The sequence below is a fragment of the Copadichromis virginalis genome, linkage group LG5 (genome assembly GCF_057382275.1).
Source record: "Copadichromis virginalis isolate Kocher_CV1m ecotype Utaka linkage group LG5, C_Virginalis_male_GT1.1, whole genome shotgun sequence".
Classification (NCBI taxonomy): Eukaryota; Metazoa; Chordata; class Actinopteri; order Cichliformes; family Cichlidae; genus Copadichromis; species Copadichromis virginalis.
Window position 1 is genome coordinate 21,760,743 of NC_140622.1, and position 18,205 is coordinate 21,778,947.

Here is an 18,205-nt window from a genome sequence, read left to right on the forward strand (position 1 = left end):
TACCTCGCTCTGAATGTTTTAATTTATTCTTAATTCTTTACATTTTTCTTTAGATTTGTTTCAAGATTTATTAATTACTGTCAAGTTGGTCTGTGTGGGACCATCATTATTTTTTGGCATTTTTGCCTTTATTGGATAGTGGAGACAGACAGGAAAGTGGGGAGGAGAGAGGAGAGGACACACAGAAGGTCAGACTCAAGTTCACTCCTGCCCTGTGGCATGTGATCACCTGCTTACCCACTGAGCCAAAGTGGCGCCCACAATGATTTTAATTTTTTGAAGTCTTGCACCACATTATATAAAAATGTTACATAATTTAACGCTGAGCAATAAATTAAAGAGATTTTTAAAGTGTTTCCACAACAAAAAACTTGTAAATGATACTACTTATGCTCAAACTACAATATTTTAATGACTTGCAATGGATTGTGTGGATATGTGCAGTGCATACATATACATGTGATCCCTGCTACACAAATACATGAAGAGAGCTTTAAATTAGTTTACCTTGTGTGAAAATCCACTCATGAGGACACTGTTTCTTGCCAGCTCACACATGTCACATGAACTTAGTTTCCACACTTGAGTGGCAATGCTGTACTCCTCCATCAGAGGTTCCTGGGTCCAAACAAGCAAACATGGAGATTTCTACAATTTGCTTCTATAACCTTTCACACTGTGTGCTTTAAGTGAGGCCATGTGTGGATTCATACCAACCTTGGTAAAGTGGAACTGGAGAGGATCATCGGTGGACAGGGAGACCATAAGGCCTCTGGACAGATACTCTGGCAGTGGGTTGCGGTGGTAACTGAGGAACAGGCTGTTGTTGCTCAGTGGTGACATGGCAATGCCGACTTGAGCAAGGTAATAAAGATACTGCAGCACTGGAGCCTGAGGTCAGACAAAGGTGAAAAGCAACAGAGACAAATCAGCAAATACAGCTAAAAGCTACAGTGGATTGGCACATTTGTTTTGATTATTCTTGCAGAAACAAAAAAAACAAAAAGCACACCACCCACACAGTCACACTAAACTAAAAAACAGCCTCTCATTTTTCAATTTATAGCATATGGGGTTAGATCTGTAACTTCTTTGAAAAATTAACTCATTTCATTTCAAAGCAAAATTATACAAAAAACCCCAAAACAACTATGTCAGTGTTCAAAATCCTATGGCCATAGCTGTAAGTGTCTCAGTAAGGTCCTGGGCCATCAGGACATCTTCAATTCACTTTCACTGTACAAATCTCCAAATTTTCACCATCCACTATATATAGCACCCCTATGATGATGGTGATGATGAAGGTGGTGGTGTATCAGGTCAGATGATTTATCTTCTATTTCAGCTGCTATGATGGCAATTATAGCAAATGTGGGGGGGGAAAAAGCCACTTTTTAACCACTAATGGTTAAAAAACATAATATAATATAGACCAATATAACAAAAACAACACACCAAGCTAAGAACCCCTGGTGCCCTGTTAATGTTTTTTTAACCCGTCAGAAGTGTTGATGCAATGTCAGCATTACAAATCCAAAGTTCGTAAACTACTTTGTTGTTTTTTGATGATAAAGTGAAAAAAAATCCACAGCAGTCTTTCAGAAACAATCCCCAGTGTGGTGTCCTGACCTTTCTGAGCAGCAGACCATGAGAGATGTTCTCTGACAGCATGAAACCCGACACCAGGTGGTGGATCGGCCCCGCTTCCCCACAGTGAGGTCGCAGCACAAACGTATGGAAACCTCGCCGTCTGAATCAAATTAAAAAAGCAAAGCTTTATGTATTTGTCATTTATGATTTTGTTTGATTTGATGTTAAATTAAGTAAAAAAAAAAAAAAAAAAAAGAATCAATATATCCATATACCTTCGCAGGTGGTTGAGAACACTCATGTTGGCATAGGTGTAGTAGAGGTAGTAAGAGTAGGGTGGGTTGTCTTCTTCTGTCCAGTTTGCTGGAAGCGGACTGTCGAGATTAAAAATGTGGTGCTCAGGTTTGGACTCATCGTCCACGCTGTCAAAGCCCACCACCTATTAAGCCACGAAAGCGGACAACAACATAATCATTTAGTGTCTTTAAGTACGGATCCTGATGCGGAGAATTCCTCATGAAGGGACACTCACATGCTCCAAGAGGAGATGCAGCTCAGGATGACTACGGGGGTTGATTGTGACTTCAAACAGAGGCATGAAGATGTTCTCCAGCATCTCCTGGAAATTAGCCAGCTGCTTCTTTGTGTGGTACACGTCACTAGAAAGGTGGGGATTGGACAGTAAGTTGTGTCAGGCTGTAATCTTTAACCCAGCTTTGTTTTCTTTCTGCTTTTTTGCTTTTTAAAGATTTAACAGTCCAAGCACAGTACAGGTCCTTACTTAAATCCTAATCCTAATATCCTGATCTAAATGCTAATGAAACTTCCTCGTGTCCTTGGTGTATTTTTTGTAATCTGCTGCGTACTCTCAATCATTTAATGATGAACTGTTGGAGGAACACTTACAACAAACGGGGCACCTGGACAAGCCAGCGCACATTATCAGAATACACGCTGTGCTTGACAGCCCACTGAGCCAACTTGTCCCATTCATCTCTAGAGCGGCCGTAGATGGACAGACGGAGCTCAGAGTTCTGGTACTTGCTCTCTTCCAGGTCAAACATCACCTCCTGGACAGATAAAGCCAAAAGAAGTGGGTGCGAATATTTTCAAGGATTATTTAAATAAGACACATACAGTACCGTACAAGTATCACTTCACACCTTAATTATATGTGCAAAATATTTCCCTTCGATGTAGTTGTCTGTCTTGATGAAGATCTCTCTGAGGATGGATTCTCCGATGGGGTTGTATTTGGCGTTGAACTTGTCAAACCGATGAAATGTGTTACGGTCCTGATGAGTAAAAAACAAAAAGATTTAATATTATATCAAATATAATTTTTCTACCACATGTATCACACAGTGTGTCTTAACACACACACACATATATATATATATATATATATAAATATAGATGTTACTCTCTCTCACCGCGTGCATGTCAAGCGTGTCTACACTCAAATCGAAAGCAGTCAGGTTCATGCTCTCAAAAACCTCCTTGAGGGTCTGACCACGCCCACGCTCAATGTGAACGATCTCCTCGGGATATTTCTTCATGGCTCTCTTAATGAATCTCAGCAGGTGCTTCTGGTTCATGCAGGATGAGGCGTGTATGTGTGTGTCCACCTGGAGTCAGGTCAGAGCAGGTTTAATGTTCGAGCTTCACCAAAAACAGTTATTTATGCAGCAGGATTAGCTCTCGATGAAATTGTTTAAGCATTCTTTTAATGTAGGTATCTATATTTAACTGTCACTTGTTGACTCTTGCCTTTCTGATGTTGTAGAAGTCTCTATGAGGAACTTTCTTCTGAGCTGCCAGCTCCTTCATCTCGTTCAGAAGGATGTGCATTTGAAATTTAGAGCTTAGGTACTGCAGGCGACGGTAGCAGAAAGACTTCCTACAGAGGAGACAGGGACGTGTTATATTTAGACTGTGCACTGAGCCATAAAACAACTCAGACTTCAACTCATATTGTTAAAAGAAAAACTCACACTGGCCCATTGATAATAAGAGCCATCATCACATTCATGTCTGCAATATACTCTTTAAGGTCAGGATACGGCAGGTCAAGTTCTCCACTTCTGAAAAGCAGAGTGATTATAATGTTATACTTAATACAGACAGAGTTGCTTAAAAATAACACGTCATTATGAAGGTGCAAACAGATCATACTTGTCCATATTGGTTTTCTTAGTGTAGACATGGACTACCCCGTCTACCATCTTGCAACCATATCCTGTGTCTGGTGGCATGTTATTGGGGTCCTGATTGTCGTAAGGGTGTGTTTCAGAAACTGGTGGATGGACCGGGGCATCTGGAAAAAACAAAAAACAAAACGGGAAATGGATATCAATCTTTTTTTTTCATGCTACAGCAAACACATAGGTATAAAATATATATGCTACAGAAACTATACTTTTTAATGCCAATAATAATGCTCAGATGTAAGAAGCATTTTTGTTACACAATTCACCTGGTGTGTTTCTGTTTTCACTCGGTCTAGTTTTTACCAAAAAAAAGTTCAGTTGCAATTATTTAAAAATCTCGTAAATCTGCATTTTATTGAACAACATAACAGAGACAACATATTAAATGTTTAAACTATGACAATGTATCATTTTAACAAATAATGTGTTCACTTTGGATTTCAAGGATGCAATACATCTCAAAAAAGTTGGAATGGGCCATGTTTCATGTGTAGCATCGCTGTGTAGCATTAACAGACTTTTGGGTCCCGTTTTTCTCTGACAAAAGATTCAAGCTGCTCAACACTCCTGTGTCTGCTTTGTTGTATTTTAATTAAACGCTGTTACAACTGGTGAAAGGTCTGCACTGCAGACAGACGAGATCAGCACCCAGACTCTTCTAATATGAAGCCATGCTGTTGGATTAGATGCACTATATGGTTTAGTATTGGCATGCTGAAATATGCGAGGCCTTTCCTGAAAAAGACATCAATTGGATGGGATTGTATGTTGCTCTAAAACCTGTGTGTGTGTGTGTCATCTTCACATGTGGTTTGTTCTTTGCACGAAAGAGCTTTAACCTGCATTTGTGGATTGCACAGTGAACTCTGTTTACAGACAATGATTTCTGGATGTGTTTTTGAGCCCATTCAGTAATTTTCCACGACAGCATCATGCCTTTTTTTGCCTGAAGATTATTCCATTATTCTACGATTGTTGTTTTTTGTTTTAACTTCTATTAATCTGCAAAAAAACCACTAAACCACAAGTCTGCTTATCTGCCTCTCTCGGACTCTCTTTTTTGAATTGTCTGCCATCAAATTCAAAATGAGCTAATGTTTTTCATGAAATAGCAAATGTCTGTTTTCTGTGTTCTATTGTGAATAAAATATGGGTTTATGGGATGTGAAAATCATTGCTTTTATTCTCATTTTCAGCATCCCACCATTCTGGGAACTGAGGGCTGTGGCAATGTCCATCAAACCAGAGAAAAAATACAGAAAAAAATCTTCAGGAAATTCAATCACTTCTCTAATCTATAATTAGTATATAATTACTGTTTGACGTCTGTCAGTCTTTTTGAAGGCTGAATGAGCCAATTAGCTTTTGTACCTGTGAAACCTCTGATTTTCCACAAAATCTGAAATGTCATTGTAGTACAGGAAATATAACCATATCTTGGTAGTTTGTAAAGCTACTATTATGAAAGAACTATTATTTACAGTGTAAAGTGGAAATAACTGTGACAAGGGAACTTGTGATTATTTATTTTGCTGACATTATTGTTCTGCCAATTATTTTCTTCATTATTTGACTGTTTGCCAGAAAATCTCAAGGAACAAGTCAAAAGTAGCTGCTTTTTGTCTATTTATGAAGTCAAGTCCAGCTGGTTCAAGTATGTTTTCTGGCTCCGTCTTTCTAATGAAACCTTTGCTTTTTTCTGCCTAGCTATGTTGAATGTTTGCATGTTTTACCAGCATCTACAGGGGTCTCTGGTACATCTTCATAAATTCCCAGATCCAGAGTCTTCATCCCAAGGTCCTGCAAGGCATGAGCTGTAGTCTTACAAAAGTTCTGCAGGGAACGGTTTATGTACTTCTCCCGGATAAATAGTGCCTTCACAACACACTTGGCAGCATCTACTAGGTCAGTGAAGGGCACCTGGAAATATAAATAGAAATGTCGTGAGCAAGGATGCAAATGAAACAGATTTGAGTATTTTGTTTTCACTCCTGATACATTTAACTGCCACCACCTTGTGCAATTTGTCACTGACTCTCTATGCTCTCATACTGACTGCTAGGGTCTCTAATATTGTCTTTCCCTTGTGGTATAAACTTTGAGGCAACTGTTGTTGTGATCTGACACCAAATAAGTAAAAGTGAGCTGAACTGGACTGAATTACTTTGCTAACTATTGTTTATTATTTTTAAATCCTGTAAGTAGCGTTCAGCAAACGATTCTCACCCCACACTTTTCCTCTCCAGATATTGAGACCCGCTGGTACTCCATCGGCATTTCTCGCTCCTTAACGGCATCATCAACAGTGTCCACACTTTCATCTTTCATTAACCTTAAATGATAGAGGAGGGGGCAGAGGAGGGGAAGCGCAATGGCACACAGAGTGGTGAGATGGAAGAAAAAAAAAAAAAAAAAAAAAAAAACACATGACAGGGCAGTCCAGTCAGTCTGAAAAACATTTAGATGACTTGATTTAAAACCTTTTTTTCATGTTGGATACATTTAAAACATTTATTTATGGTAGATTATCCATTAACTGAAAAAAACAAGACTGGTTTGCAAACATTTTACAGTGGTGAGATGAGGATTTTGTTCTCTTCAGTCCTAGAGATTGAAATCCTAGGTATAGAAACGAAAACAAACTGACTGAGCATGGGTAACAATAAGATGTCAGGGTAAAACCCTTAATAGTTAACCCATGAAGCTGCTCAATGACCACAACTCTGTGAGTAAGTCAGGATTTACAGGAAGTACAAGTTTCATTATTGAAGAAACCCAAAATTTTAAAAAGAGGGGATACAAGATGCCCGAGTGCCATAGATGCACTATAGGGAGTTCAGTGACTTCGTTCCAGTAAGAAAAGCAGCTTGCAGTGTTTCAAGGTTTTCTGCACAGTACAGGTGCAGAATAAAAGCAGCAGAGAGCGCCAAAGATTCAGATTTCTTGTCTTTAATCAGCAGCAAGCACACAGAGAGCTCTCCTACATCACAAATAAGCCTTCAAATACTCTGCCTTTCACGCCACTTCTGTCTCCTATCACATTTGTTCCATAAGATATTGAATCATTGCTACACACTAATTTACCATGTTTGGTAAACCTAGCTCTTTTAATAAAAAGTTAAATAAAAGGTCACTGTAACCATTTCTAAGACATATTAAGTCACCAGCAGGGGGGAGACGTAGTCCATCTCGACGTGGCAAAAGTCACTGCCACTGGTTTTGGAAAAAAGTACTTTCACTGGGTTACCAAGAACTATAGGCTAGGTAGCTGCATGTGACACTATCCACTCTGCCATAGCTCGGCTACAGACTCAGCACCCGAGTGCCTTTATTGTGATCTCGGGTGACTTCAACCATGTATCACTGGACAATACACTACCAACATTCAAACAATATGTGGACTGTCCCACCAGGGGAGAGAAAACTTTAGACTTACTGTATGCTAACGTCAAGGATGCATACAGCTCCTCCTCCCTCCCCCCACTTGGTAGGTCAGATCATAACCTGATTCACCTCACCCCCCGCTATGTGCCAATTGTGAGGAGGGAACCTGTGACCACCAGGACTGTTAGGAGGTGGTCAGAGGAGGCAATAGCGGAACTACAGGGCTGTTTCGAGGTGACCGACTGGGAAACACTCTGTGAGCCTCACGCCGAGGACATCAATGGGCTTACTGAGTGTATCACAGACTACATAACTTTCTGCACCGACTCCATTGTTCCAGCTCAGACTGTTCATTGTTACCCAAATAACAAGCCGTGGGTGACTAAGGACATCAAAGCCCTCCTCAACAACAAGAAGAGGGCTTTCAGAGGGGGCAACAAAGAGGAGGTGAGGAAGGTCCAGGTGTTACTAAAGGACAAGATCAGAGAGGCTAAGGACAATTACAGGAGGAAGCTGGAGTGGAAACTCCAGCAGAACAGCATGAGAGAGGTGTGGAGGGGCATGAAGACCATCACTGGATTCAGGCCAACCAACAGCAGGGGAGCTGAGGGAGGTGAGAATAGAGCCGACGAGTTGAATCTGTTTTTCAATAGATTCGACACCACAGTGTCTGCTCCCACCCCCACAACCTCACCTGCAGTCAGCCTGGAATCCAGAGCCACACCACTGTGCCAGCCTCTCTCTTCACATGTTGCCTCCTGTGAGATTCCTGACACCCCTCCCCCACCCATCACCTTCACTCAATACCAGGTTGAGATGCAAATGAGGAGACTTCACTCAGGCAAGTCTGCTGGACCAGACGGAGTGAGTCCCCTTGTCCTCAAGGCCTGTGCCCCCCAGCTGTGTGGAGTCTTTCATAAACTGTTTATGCTGAGTCTGAGTCTGCAGAGGGTCCCGGTGATGTGGAAGACATCATGCCTCGTCCCTGTACCAAAGACGCCTCGTCCCAGTGGCCCCCAGGATTACAGGCCCGTGGCACTGACCTCCCACATCATGAAGACCCTGGAAAAGCTCATCCTGGACCAGCTGCGACCCATAGTAAGACCACATCTGGATCCCCTTCAGTTCGCTTATCAGCCTCGTCTCGGAACAGAGGACGCCATCATCTACCTGCTCAATCGTGTCTACACCCATCTGGACCAGCCGGCGAGCACTGTGAGGGTCATGTTTTTTGACTTTTCCAGTGCTTTCAACACCATCAGGCCAACCCTCCTGGGTGATAAGTTAGCAGCGATGCAGGTGGATGCTTCTCTGGTGTCCTGGATTGTTGATTACCTGACAGGAAGACCACAATATGTACGTCTCCCACAGTGTGTGTCTGACAAGGTGATTAGCAACACAGGGGCACCACAGGGGACTGTCCTCTCCCCCTTCCTCTTCACCCTCTACACCACAGACTTCAGCCACTGCACAGAGACCTGCCATCTTCAGAAGTTTTCTGATGACTCTGCGGTGGTTGGATGCATCAGCAGGGATAATGAGACAGAGTACCGGGCTGTGGTCGACTCCTTTGTCACGTGGTGTGAGCAGAATCATCTGCAGCTCAACGTGGCAAAGACCAAGGAACTGATCGTGGACTTCAGGAAGACCAGGAAACACTTGACCCCTGTTTCAATCCAGGGGGTCAGTGTTGACATTGTGGAGGACTATAAATACCTTGGAGTACACATTGACAATAAACTGGACTGGGCTAAAAACACCACAGCACTTTACAGGAAGGGCCAGAGTCGTCTCTATTTTTTGAGGCGACTGAGGTCCTTCAACATCTGCCAGAAAATGCTGAGGATTTTCTATGAGTCTGTGGTGGCCAGTGCGATCCTCTATGCTGTTGCATGCTGGGGGAGCAGGCTGAGGGTCGCAGATGCCAACAGACTTAATAAACTGATCCGTAAGGCCAGCAATGTTGTGGGGATGGAGCTGGACTCCCTCAAGGTGGTGTCGGAGAGGCGGATGCTGTCCAAGATAAAGACAATGTTGGATAACACCTCCCACCCACTCCATGACATGTTGGTCAGTCACAGGAGCTCGTTCAGTGAGAGACTGAGATTACCGAAAAGCACCACTGAACGACACAGGAAATCATTCCTGCCTGTGGCCATCTCCCTGTACAACGCATCCACTTAACACACTGTTTGCTGCTACAACTACACATGTTTCTTTTCCAAATATTTATTTATAAGTGACTTATGTATGTATGTATGTATATATATGTATATATTGTACTATTCTTAGTTAGCGTATTGTCTGTCTTGTCTTAATGTTGGTTTAAAATGGAGCACTGTAACAAAAAATAATTTCCCCCAGGGATCAATAAAGTATTCTGATTCTGATTCTGATTAATAAATATTATATTAAGGATGAAAATTAAATGTCCACAGGTACAGTACTATGCAAAAGCCTTGAGCAATCCCCTCATGTCTTTATATTTTCTTAGGAAAACTGGAAATAGATGTAGAGATTTATCAAAGCATCCATAAATATGAAAACATTTTAAAGGGGAAAACAGAGTTTGTAAAATCATAATGAGCTTGAAAGTCAATATTTAGTTCGAACACCTTTATTCTTTAACACAGCCTGAACTCTCTTAAGTAAGATTTCCTAAAGTAGTCTTCAGAAATCCAGACTTCTCGAAGGACTTTCGAGGCCAATCTATGACTGAGTGTTCCACCGGTTTTACTGGATTGCATTGTTATGCTGAAAAATGAAGCCGTTGCCAATCAGATGCTGGGTCAAAATCTGATTGAGCTTCTGATTAATAATTCCATTAAATTTTGATAAGATCCAACTCCACTGACTGAAATTCAGACCCAAACTATGACAGAGCCTCCACCATGTTTTACAGTTGGCTGTAGAAATTGTTGTTTCTTTCTCCTCATGTTGAAACTTCAGATTAGGAATTCATGACTATATAATATATCCTGCCATGGAGTGTGTATAAATTGGCATATACCACTATTTTCTCCCTGTTTCCTTTCTGTAAGAATGTTTTTAACACCCACCTCACCTGCTGTCATAGCTTTTAGGCTTTTTTGCCCTCCACTTGTCGATTTTCGTCACAACCTTTATGTACGCCCTGCACACCATCCTGAGATATGCTAAGTTTTCAGTTAATAACTCTTAATAGTTATTAGAAACTATGTTAGCTTGAATTTCAACTGAAGAAATATGGAAGGAATTTTGTGTTTTTATGACAGGCCTCTGGCAACAAAGTGCCTAAAGAATTTAATATACAATAAACAACTTAAAATGAGGTCTTTGCTAAGTTGTCCATTATATGTAAACTTAACACTGGTAGCTTTTTATGCTTGGACAATAAGCAAGCACAAGAACTGATCTGCTGGTCAGGGTTTAATGGCTTAACAAAAGCCGGAGGAAACATGTCCAGGTACAAGGACTGAACTGAAAACGATTTTACAAAGTCACCAATGGAAGACTTTCAGAAAGCATAGAGACCAATTAAAAAAACAACAACAAAAAAAACCAGGGTTTGGCTCAAGACTTCTGCACATTACTACTTTAACCATCTCTGTTTCTCAGAGTATGGGCAAACAAAACAGATAACAGAGATAAATAAAATAACAACCACAGTTAATAATGACTAAACAAAGGATTAAAAAAAACCCACTGAGGCAGAGCTCACTCACTCTAGGTCTGCAGCACTGTCGATTTTCATGAAGTCCTGTTTGGCACGGAGCAAGATCTCTGGCTCAAGCCTTGGGGTGATATGCAGCGGTGCAGGATAGCGTGGGCAAGGCGGGGGGCAGATGGGCACAAGAGGTAGTGAGAAGAAATTAAGCACACAAAGGAAGAGAGACCAGATATAGACACCCTTTCAAAAAGCACTGTGTCTTACACACATATACATACTGTACACAAAGAATTTTAGGTATTAAGTGATCAAGGTCATCTACACAAGCAATTATTATTGGTTAATAATAGTGAACTCTGATTGGTAAACAGAAACTTGCAGAGGGCAAGTCAGATAATCACCCAATGATCAGCTTAGTGGTGCAGATAGTCAACCCTGGCAATCAAGACAGACCCCACCTCCTTATAAAAGTATGACTAGGCCACGAGAAAAGATGCCAGCTGCTGGCTATCCCAGTTATCCAAAAATTGTGGTTAGTCAGCCTGCACGTGGGCAAGTTGGGAGCTGATAAGCATGTGTGCTTGAGTGGAAACAAGACTGTGTAAAATGCAGGAGGAAAAGGGAAAGCTATAGTTGTTTGTCTCTGATAATATATAGAGTTCGTTTAACGGGCTCTGTATGTGTAGTGTGTTTGCATTTCCTCACTTAATATCCTGGCTGATCTGCCTCTCCAGGCGATGACGTCTTTCCTCCAGCTGTTCGATGGGACTGTCCTCCGGGAACTCATACGGAGCACTGCGCATCTCGCTCTCTGTCATGCTGCGTGTGAACAGCTCCTGGTTGAGGCACAGATTATACCATTTATGGTGTCGTAAAACAGGAAGCCATGTCAATATTTATGCATTTATGGAGATATGGAAGCCACTGAGGCTCTGATAAAACATCATCATATTTAGCTACAAATGAAAACCAAAGGTGAAGGTTGAACTGGGGTGTGTCAAAACAATTTGCATAGTTTGTGTGAGATTTTAAAAGACCACCCCCCTATTTTGTCTGGAAACAATAGCTGTCCAATTTTAAGTTCTTACCTCAGCAATCTCTTTGTACTTTTCCTCCATTGATGTGCGCAGGTCGATTGGGCAGTGTGCGAGAGAAACAGGCGTCCCTGGAAGGGATCGCTGGGTTTTGAGGGGTTTGGGCCCAGATGCACCGCAAAGATCTACAGAAATGCACAGAAAAGTGTTACAGCGTGCGACAGGTATGTGATCTGAAATACTTAAACTTTGTGGGTCATTCCAGGATTTGATAAAGGCATAGCCAGTAAATAATAAGGCAGTTATCAAATCAGACAACATGGCGACAACTGAGTATATTTAGGTATGTAGACAAGGTTAAGACAACCCCTGGAGTTTAAACTGAACATCAGAGTGGGGAAAAATGTGATTTTAAACATGACCTAGTTGTTGATGCTAGATGAGCACATTTGAGTATTTCAGAAACGGCTGATGTGCTGGGATTTTTGAACAGCTACCTCTAAGGTTTATAGAGAATGGTCTGAAAAAGAGAAGCTATCCAGTAAGCGGCAGTTTGTAAATCATGGCATTCTGTTTTTATTTACATTTTACACAGGGTCCCAAGTTTTTAGATTTTAGATTTGTATTTAAAATTAGTCACAGAGTTTAGATAACCACATAAATTATCATGTGCACGGGACGTGTGGTGTGTGTTTACTGCCAAAAAACTCATGGAGGTTCACATACATATTTGGGTACTTTACAGGCCAAAGCTAATTCTGTAGCAATGACATAAGTCATTCTACAAAGTTCTTATTCATTTCACGGTCTGCTAAAAACAGAGACAGACATCCAAATATGCAAGAGTGATGATTAATATCAAATGAAGAAAAAAGGGAAAGACTCTACGTTGGATTAGGAAAGACTGAGAGGTTATCTAAGAGAGGAAAAGTACGACTCTCACAAGCATAAATTTGGCTCAGACATAACAGCTTAGTCTAATGTGGCACTTAGAACTACCATGAGCAAAAAGATTAAAAAAAAAGAAGAAGAAGAACAGCTCCAAACATGTCTGTCAGCTAAAATCTTGAGTGTGTTATTATAAAAGTAACTGTAGCAGGTGACAGATTTCAAGTCAACCCAAACACTGGCAGTTATCACAACACTGGGCAGTTTTTACTCAAGACGTTACTTTGCTTCCTTCCTTCAGCTGCAAGAACACTGCAAGCAAAAACAAAAAAACAAAACACAACACTTACCCAGAGGTCAAAATAATTAAACAGGGTGTAACTTTGAGTAGTTTTAAAAATCTGGTCGCAGCAGTTGTGTCTGCAATCAGGGATGGAGCATGAAAATACTTGCACAATGCTGTCGAACAAAGGCCAGCTTAGAAAAAAAGACTAATTTTACACACTGTACTTTCATGTGAAAAACATCGACAAACACAATGAGAGTGACATGAGTTGGAAATGGATGACAACACTATTTCACACTAAAACAACAACAAAAAGGGGTGGGAGAGGTGCAAAATGAGAAAATTCGTGCCTTTTTACACTGAAGAAAATCAAATCTACTGATTCTGCGTATTTCCTGGGGGCAGCCAGGAATTTCAGTTAAAGTAAACTACAATTTAAACTTCCGTAGTTAAAAAGGCACAAAACCTCATTCAACCACTCGTGAGGCCTCTGGGAGTGGTGTGTTCATGCTCCTCTATAATTCCTGCCATCATCAGTGACGTGTCTGCCCTGTCACAATTAGTCTCCGCCATCTGCTGTCTGCCTCTAAGGCGGTGGAGTCAGGAAGGAGAAGAGGGTAACTTAGCACAGTACATTAGTATTGTGAAACATTTCATTATTGCACTTTGAAGTGACTCATGTCTGCACACTCATAGAGTGTGCAGACCAGCTGGCTGGGGTCTTCACTAAGATCTTCAACACTTCACTGTCCCAGTCCTGCATCCCGCCGTGCCTAAAGTCAGCCACAATTGTCCCACTGCCAAAGCGTACTAACATTACCAGCCTCAACGACTACCGACCAGTTGCTCTAACACCTGTTATAATGAAGTGCTTTGAGAAACTGGTCCGACGTCACATCATGTCCTGCCTGCCACCCACACTCGACCCGCTCCAGTTTGCATACAGAGCTAACAGATCAACTGAAGATGCCATTGCTACAACGCTCCACACCACCATCTCTCACCTGGAAGTGCAGGGCCGTTACGCCAGGCTGCTCTTTGTTGACTTTAGCTCTGCTTTCAATACGATACTCCCGGACAGACTAATAGATAAACTGCTGGAAATTGGACTTCCTTCCACCACCTGCCGCTGGATCAGAGACTTCCTCTCAGACCGTGTACAGAGAGTTAGAGTGGGGCCTCATCTTTCCTCAGCCCTCAGCCTCAACACCGGCTCTCCACAAGGCTGTGTACTGAGTCCCCTACTGTACACTCTGTACACACATGACTGTGTTAGTTCCCACCCAGACAACACAGTCATCAAGTTTGCAGATGATACCACTGTGGTGGGGCTCATCTCAGGGGGAGATGAGACTGCATACAGAGCTGAAGTTCAGAGGCTGTCAGATTGGTGTGCAGACAACAACCTGGACCTCAATACCACCAAAACAAAAGAACTGGTAGTTGACTTCAGAAGGAGGAAGTCCGAGCTGCAGCCTGTCAGCATCAACGGGGAGTGCGTGGAAAGGGTGTCCAGTTTCAAGTTTCTGGGTGTGCACATAGACACAGACCTCCAATGGAGCTCTAACACCTCTGCGGTCTTAAAGAAGGCCCAACAGCGTCTCCACTTTCTGAGAATCCTCAGAAAAATGGACCTGAAGAAGGAGCTGCTGACCGTCTTCTACCGCTGCTCCATTGAAAGTGTGCTGACATATTGCATCGGTGTGTGGTTCTCCAGCTGCACCACAGCACACAGAAAGGCACTCCAGAGGGTCATCAACATGGCCCAAAAAATCATTGGCCATCCTCTTCCCTCCCTGAAGGACCTGTACAGCACTCGCTGTCTCAAGAGGGCACGCAGCATCCTACGGGACTGCACACACCCAGGACACCGGGTGTTTAAGCTGCTGCCGTCTGGCAGGAGGTTCAGGCTGCTGAGGTCCCGAACAAATAGACTCAAGGACAGCTTTTACAACAGGGCAATAGCCCTGATCAATGTAAATAGCTGACCTGACTGGATACCTCCCTGGACTTTTTAGGGGGAGGTAACAATGTTTAAAACGATAACAATAATATTTATATTTATAACAAGGTGCAATAATAATTAATGTGCAATAATAACAGTGTGCAATACACATACACTTATTCTTCTTTTTTATACTAAGTTAATATACTGTGTTGTGTTGTTTGTTACGTTGTGATGTGTCATATCGTGTCGTGTTGTGTTATATGTAGTGCCGACGTAGGACAGTTTTTCCAATTTCATTGTACTACTGTACTATGTATGACTGTGCAATGACAATAAAGAGTTATCTTATCTTATCTTATGGAAAAACCCAAATGTAACTGAATTACGGTGGTGACACAGATTACACTGGACGGAAAGTTTCAAGCCAAACGAGGCTTATTTTTCATTTTAAAATGGACAAACAGGTGACTTAAGTATACAGATGCTCACATAAACAGTCATTCCCAGTATAGTATCCATGTAATCCTCTGGCCTTTCCATAACAGATGACTCCTAATCCAGTACATCACAACTCTATTTATCTCAGTGACATCACTCTGATGGGCAGTACAAACTTTCTACAGACTTCTAATGCAAGTAAATGCACCAAAAATGATTGGAAAAAAAAAAAGAAAAATTAAAGCACAAGCAAGCAGAAAAAGTACATTTCCACTAACTTAGCTAACAACAGTGATATTACTAATAATACTAATTTAAAATCACTAAAACAAATAACATTCAAAATCACAACATGTGCTACACAGTAAAACAACAACCTAGCCCTAACAGCCCGGTAAGGAAACTTTATTTACAAAGGCCCACCAAGTCATTTAATGGCTTACTTAAAAAGAATGTGAATTGTACTGAATAATTGAATATTACCATGATGTAAGAAGATGCTATTACTGGAATTGTGTATGTCTCCTATGCTGACCGTAAGTTTTGTATTCTCATACTGTAAACTGACAAATAAAAAGTTATAAAAAAAAAAAAAAGAATGTGAAATTACAATAAGAAATAGCAAGAGCGTCAATTAATAAAATGAAGACGACATTGTTTCTATAATCTTTACACATTTTTAATATTTAAGACTTATGTTAAAGAGGGACCTAAAATCTAATCGTGCTCATTTTTCTTGGCAGTATTTTTGTAAGCATCCTTTTTATTTGCTTTGGTACACAAGCACTGACTTCCAGACCAAACATGTCGTTTGCTGTGTGAGCGTTCCTGCCTATTTCAGAGTGAAATAGCTTAACCCTTTCATCTTCATCTTGAGCTTTCTCATAACCCTGGGTAATATTGACAAAGCACTCCATCCTAAGCCTCTGTGATGTCCCTGGGACCTGAGACTGCACACCGCCCACATGCTCGTTTAGTATCTGAGGAGCTGGCTCCTACTCTAAAAGGATCAATGCAGTCCTTCGAGTCTACCTCATTCTCCCAAGTTCTAGCTCTAGATCACACCAAAGAAGCAAAACACAGCACTGTACAGTTTATTCATGAACATATGTCAAAGCAAGAGCAAAATGTAGCAGTTTAACAAAAGTGTGTTTTCACAGCAAAGCAAGTTTGTAAGAATCTAACTTTTCATAAGCCTCGTATTATAGTCCGTCTTAAACAGCCCCACTGGATAACCAAAATTCCTAGTGTCAGATCTAACATTACAATTCAGGTTTAGATACATTTCTGTATCTGCAAAATATAATGCAGATTGGCTAAGCTGCTAATGCAGGTCCCAGTTGTAAGTTTTTAATTTACAGCTAGCAGTTTGTTCACTTTTCTTTATATGACAAACTTACTGGTGATACAGACACATCAGGTCTGGCTCTGCCATTTCTCTAAGGCTAGACTGAAAAATTTGTTGAGTGGTTAAATGAGATTTTTCACTTACATCAAAGCTAATTCACTGTCCTAAGAATTCCTGTTTTGTTTATCATCTGCACAAGCACAAAGAGGCAATACAAAGTCCTACCAACGACATCATTGACGTCCTCTGATTTACAGGTTGCATTAATGTACCAAGATATGCAGCAGTGTGCCAACAAAGAGAGGGAAGAAGACTTCATGATAGCATTGGCTTGGCTAATGTTTTATAAGGAGGGAAGTGCACTCAAGATCTTCATTAAAGCCTGAGCATATACACATTGCATTTTGGTGAATGACACTAAATGAAAAAGTTTAGCTTAGCTTTGTTTGTTTATAATGAAATTAATTGGCTCTCACTAAGTCTCTGAAAATCCCAGACCACCACAGCTGTTAAAGGCAGCACATTAAAGGCAGGAAAGTCCCAGTCAGCTCACTGGCCTCTGAATCAGGACTGCTTTGTATCAAATTCACTATGTTACAGCTCTTTTCACAGTAGGTAAGAATATTCTTGCTGAAATGCTGCTTAACATGTTTTCAGGTTGAGTAACTACAAGCTGCAAATAGTTGGCCTAGCTTAAATGATGGTGCTTAACTTGAGAACTGGTGATGGCAGACATCAATCTGAATCTTTGTGTTTTGGAATTTTATAACTCGGCAGAACTAAAAATGTACTTGATTTGCTAAAATACCACATCTATCTCCAAATCTCATTTTAGGTGTCACTATAATGATAAACAAAGCTTTGCTACTATTTCATATACTTTATTTCATTTATTCCATTCTTCTCTGTAACTTATGGGCATTTCTGTCAGGTTCACTGATTATCAAGCTACCAATTGCATGAGACTGCACTAAAAACAAACCCTTTATGTTGCATCTCTGCTTTTTTTTAGTGCAGCATAAAAGAGGCAGTTATCACCTTTAGTCAAAGGAGGCTGAAATAAACCCTCAAATGAACTTCATTTCTGGTACCCAAAAGACAACTGATCATTTCAATCACATCTCATTTATTTCATTTAGAGTTTGAATCTTTTCTAAAAGACAAAAACTGTAGAATCTCGAGCATTAGAGATTGCCACACTGTCTCAAAGCCTCTTAGGAATGAAACTAAGGTGACTACAATTGAGCTAAAGTGGAATTTCAAGTATTATACTTAGCAAAATATGTTTGTTTCTCCTCTCTATGCTGTTTTTTGACCTACCTATATTTGAAACAGACACACCCTGACATAATGACATGAATTTAAAAGTGTGTCTACCACTAACTGCAGCAACCTTGCCAAAACGCTTTTCTTGGTATTTTCTTGCCCTT

General features: G+C 41.0%; 1 protein-coding gene across 5 annotated transcripts in view; it reads right to left on the reverse strand.

Moving 5' to 3' along the window:
* The window catches only part of LOC146709630 (AMP deaminase 2-like), a 36,641-nt gene that overhangs the window by 3,437 nt on the left and 14,999 nt on the right, over positions 1–18,205 (reverse strand). For 4 of the 5 annotated variants that reach the window (XM_085456677.1, XM_085456680.1, XM_085456676.1 and 1 more), the window contains 16 exons: positions 11,922–12,052; positions 11,539–11,669; positions 10,889–10,957; positions 6,027–6,132; positions 5,534–5,720; positions 3,766–3,907; positions 3,585–3,674; positions 3,361–3,490; positions 3,024–3,218; positions 2,754–2,885; positions 2,497–2,660; positions 2,123–2,249; positions 1,866–2,029; positions 1,630–1,750; positions 718–891; positions 508–618 (listed from right to left, as the gene is read on the reverse strand). In XM_085456677.1, coding sequence (XP_085312803.1) covers positions 508–618; positions 718–891; positions 1,630–1,750; positions 1,866–2,029; positions 2,123–2,249; positions 2,497–2,660; positions 2,754–2,885; positions 3,024–3,218; positions 3,361–3,490; positions 3,585–3,674; positions 3,766–3,907; positions 5,534–5,720; positions 6,027–6,132; positions 10,889–10,957; positions 11,539–11,669; positions 11,922–12,052 — 2,174 coding nt within the window. The remainder of the gene's footprint in view (positions 1–507; positions 619–717; positions 892–1,629; positions 1,751–1,865; positions 2,030–2,122; positions 2,250–2,496; positions 2,661–2,753; positions 2,886–3,023; positions 3,219–3,360; positions 3,491–3,584; positions 3,675–3,765; positions 3,908–5,533; positions 5,721–6,026; positions 6,133–10,888; positions 10,958–11,538; positions 11,670–11,921; positions 12,053–18,205) is intronic. The other variant, XM_085456678.1, reaches the window with a different exon arrangement.